Raw genomic sequence first — 4,584 nt, 5'->3', positions numbered from 1 at the left:
ACCCAGGGCCTCATGCATACAAGGCAAGCGCTCTAACACTGAGCCACCTTCCCAGACCCCTGTAACTGATTTTATGTTACCAAGAAGATACATACAAGGACATAGGATTTACTTAATCATTCATCCATTCTTGGCATTCACTTGACACTTGAGGACACAGACTAATTCAATGAGAGAAAACAGGAATCTAAAGACAGATCTCCTAGAGTTAGGAGATATGGAAAGAAAACAGAATAAAAGAAAAAGTACCAAAAGGAAAGTAAACAAAAAGAAGAATTTCCCCCAAGGTAATAGAAACATTCCTACAGAACCAGTTTCAACATTCAGATGAAAGTAGAATCAAGCCGGGCGCTGGTGGCTCACGCCTGTAATCCTAGCTACTCAGGAGGCTGAGATCTGAGGATCGCGGTTCAAAGCCAGCCCAGGCAGGAGAGACCCTAAGACTCCTATCTCCAATAAACCACCAGAAAACCGGAAGTGGCGCTGTAGCTCAAGTGGTAGAGCTGCTCGCCTTGAGCTGAAGAGCTGAGGAACAGTGCCCAGGCCCAGAGTTCAAGCCCCACAGCCGACCAAAAAAAAAAAGAAAGTAGAATCAGATCTGTTCTGTTTTCATCATTCAGAACCGCGAAAACAAAACTTATTTACTGTACAAATTAGTTTAGATCTCAATGTCTATCAGTTAAATGTCCAGTAGCCAGTTACTTTCTGGAAAGTATCATTAGAAAATTACAAGGGTAGTAATACTAAAACATGTAAGATCCTTAAATTTCTGAAAACAAAAGTAGACTAAATCCATAGCAGGCTACCACAGCATTTTCTTTTAAAATATACAAGGGAAACTTTGCAAATGTATCATATTATCATATATAAGTTTTACAAATATCACCATCAACAACTGCCCAAATTAAGGAAATACAAATGTAGGTGAAAAACTAGTAATAGCTCTCTTAGCAAAAACACTCAAAACTTAACATGTCTGCCCTGAAAATCACATCATGAAATGTTTAAAACAATCATTTCATCTAATACTACCATTCACAGTAGTCAACAGTAACAGATGGAAGACTGGGCTTCAATAAACACTGCTTCTACTTCCTTTCAAAATTCTGAAGTGAAGAAATAATTAGGAAAGTGATTTGCAATGAAAATAAAATAATTTTAGAATTATTTTAGAAAATATCACCATCTACTGACTTCTTTGCCCTTAGTGTAGTGGAATACATGCTTAGAATACAATCTCAATGGTCATCAAAAAAGCAAAAACTCAAATTTGGAAAGTAAGGACTTGATTTCCACATTTAAAACACACCAACATGTGGAAGATGAGGAGGAAGAATAAACTAAAATGCAATGGAGTTCCTACCTTCAGTGCATCATGAAAGACTGGAACACCTGGGTGGTATGTGCAAGCATCTGATCATGAAACAGAAAAGAAAAACACAACTCTTAGTAACAAAGAAAAGAGTTAGTAATCAATCCCTTTCTAAGTGTGGAAAATGTTGTTCCTTAAAATTCACTAATGCTTATGTTCGCTACATTGCAGTGTGTCAAAATAGTAACAAAACTAATTCAGAGTTTTACAGGATAGTTGGATACACCTAACTGTTGAAAAGTAACACATTGTATGCTTATTCCTCCGATCTTTGTAGCAAATTATTGAGTACAGAAACTATAAGCCATACATTTTGACCACATCCCAATACTTCCTTTGTAAAAATGTCAAACTGGGGCTGGGAAGGTGGCTCAGTGGTAGAGCGCTTGCCTTGCATGCATGAGGCCCTGGGTTCAATTCCTCAGCACCACATAAGCAAAAAGAAAAAAGCTGGAAGTGGCGCTGTGGCTCAAGTGGTAGAGCACTAGCTTTGAGCTGAAGAGCTGAGGGACAGTGCCCAGGCCGAGAGTTCAGGCCCAGGACCGACCCCCCCCAAAAAAAGAAAAAAGATGAATGCTAGTCTTGGAAAGGAATTTCCCCCATTTTGCACAGTGATCTATTAAAAGTCACCTAACAGATTTGCTAAAAAGATATTTTGAAGAAATAAGCTAAATGTTTAAAAAGTTTTTGGTAGTATCTAACTTAATTCAACTCTTGTAGTTAGTGTCATTTTAAAAAGTTATGCCCAAACCAGGGGCCAGCAGCTCATGCCTATAATCCTAGCTACTCATGAGGCTGAGATCTGAGGATTGAAGTTCAAATCCAGCCTGGGGAGTAAAGTCCATGAGACTTATATCTCCATACAAACCACCAGAAAACCACTAGCCTTGAGCTAAAGAGCTGAGGGACATCACCTAGGCCCAGAGTTCAAGCCTCAAGATTGGCAAGAAAAAAAAAAAAAAAGATAAGCAGTGTGGAACATTTTTAGGTAATAGACATACTCCCAGACCAGTAGTATGAGCTGGAGAAAATATTCTCTAATACCCATTAAATGTAACTTTCTTTTATAAAGCTACCTTACTTTACTCAACCATTCAAGTCTAATTTCAGTTCTCTACAACTTCTGATTCCTGGGGCTGCCTTCAAACTAATTCCTAGAACTCAAGAGAAATCTCCCCAGTATTAATAGCTATTGGTACTTCCTTAATAACTATCTGCTGTAGAGGTACTATACCAAATAATGGAATAGGAATGAGTGACTTTCTGGAATAGTAAGTATATGCATGGATTAAGCAGAGGAATCACAATTAAAAGCAGTGGTGTAATTAAGAGCTGAAGAATGGTAGGTAGACATAAATATATATATATGCAGAAGAACATGATGTTTATAAGAAAATAGAATTAGAGAAAACAGTTTGCCCAATATCAGATTTAACGCACAGACATAGGAATAAATTGCACAGATATATAAAAACCATCTTCATACGAAATAATTGCTATAATGGTTCTTGCAGAATGGCATCAGAAATGAATCGATATTGACCATATAACTTGATAGCCCCCAAATCTGCTTTCTAAACATTTAACATGCTTTGCAAAGCTTACCAGTTTTGCTCAAATTAATACTTTAAAGGGAAGAAGCCACAATACAGCAGTAGTTAATCCATGAGCCTTTCACACTGGGTTTGTATTACAAACTAAACTATACTACTTTAGAAGAGAGTCTGTTCATAGGAGGAATAAAAATCATAAAGTGATGAAATAAGTAAATAGCATGGAAATTCTGCCATACCTTCCTAAGAAAAGTCCCAAGCACAGATTAAGGGACTTTTTATCGGTCGTGGGGCTTGAACTCTGGGCCTGAGCGCTGTCCCTCAGCTCTTAAGCTCAAGGCTAGAGATCTACCACTTGAGCCACAGCGCCACTTCCGGTTTTCTGGTGGTTTATTGGAGATGAGTTTCACTGACTTTCCTGCCCGGGCTGGCTTTGAACCGCGATCCTCAGATCTCAGACTCCTGAGTAGCTAGGATTACAGGCGTGAGCCACCGGCGCCCAGCTTAAAGTTATTTTTATCAATGGAAAAAAATTGAATCTATTCTGTAACTTTCTCCTAGTCACGTTGCCTTCATCTTCCATTCATTCAGCCAATTTACTTGACCAATTTCATTTATCCAATCTCTAAAACTATTCCAATCTTGCTCGAGTGAACAAATTTCCAGCAATCTTACTCCAGAGTCCCTGCGTGTCTGTACTGTTGGCCAGGAAACCGTTGAGTCACTCCAGTGGCTCTCCACTGCCTTCATTTTTTAAAATCTCCCTTAAACTCTGAACCTGAACATAATCCTTTAAAAAAACAAAAAGGTCCCAAACAACAAAACAGCAGCCTCCTCTACACTGGGCATGAGCACAGAATGTGTGCTTACAACAAGACTGTATTTTTACATAGGCTTAAAAAAGAAACCTCATTCTCTCAATTTTATGATGCATTAAAAAAAATCAGTGTCCCCTTAATGTTTACACCACTGTGCAGACGTGTTACAGCTCACAGTGTCCCCTTAATGTTTACACCACTGTGCAGACGTGTTACAGCACCGCGTAGACCATACTCGTCTTTTTCTTACAATGCTGCTAAGGGATCTTGTTTCAAGTTAAAGCACTGATTCACCTGCGTGGTAAGGTAATATCTCCAGTGCCTCAGAGACTTTGCGCGCCTTGCTCTGCCGTTTCCACGTTCGGACCCGCGGATCTCCAGAGCCTTTCCCCTGGAGAGGCTGCACGACTGCTCTTTAACCAGGGCGGCCTCCTGAGCCCACCACACAAAATGCACCCAATACACGCTAGCCGAATTTGAGAACGTGGTGAACTCTGCCCCACTCGGCGCTCGGCTCACTCAGCCTTAAAGCAAAGGCGCGGTGACCCGCCACTCGCACACCCCGTGCGGTCACGACCTTACCCTGAACCCCGCGCCCGGGGCCAGCAGGCCCTGGGCGCCCCAGGCTCGGGACCCCGCGGGGTCCAGGGAGCGGCTCCGAGGCCGCTGCGGAGAGCGCGGATCAGAGAGCGCAGAGGTTCGCCGGAACTTCCTCGCCGTCCCGGACTGACCATGCCCCCTCCAGGCCGAGACTCGCGTGCGGGACGGGCACCTCCGACGGCCTCTGCCGCCGCACCACAGCGCTCTACGCCCCCGGCTGGCCTCCGCCGGGGAACGGCAG

General features: G+C 42.1%; 1 protein-coding gene across 1 annotated transcript in view; it reads right to left on the bottom strand.

Moving 5' to 3' along the window:
* Chordc1 (cysteine and histidine-rich domain (CHORD) containing 1) overlaps positions 1-4,584 on the bottom strand; it is a 20,721-nt gene that overhangs the window by 15,738 nt on the left and 399 nt on the right. The window contains exon 2 of the mRNA XM_013032099.1: positions 1,364-1,413. Within this exon, the coding sequence (XP_012887553.1) occupies positions 1,364-1,413 (50 nt within the window). The remainder of the gene's footprint in view (positions 1-1,363; positions 1,414-4,584) is intronic.

This window comes from Dipodomys ordii, unplaced genomic scaffold, assembly GCF_000151885.1.
Source record: "Dipodomys ordii isolate 6190 unplaced genomic scaffold, Dord_2.0 Scaffold149, whole genome shotgun sequence".
NCBI classification, from domain to species: Eukaryota; Metazoa; Chordata; class Mammalia; order Rodentia; family Heteromyidae; genus Dipodomys; species Dipodomys ordii.
This window is presented reverse-complemented; position numbering and strand designations above follow the sequence as displayed.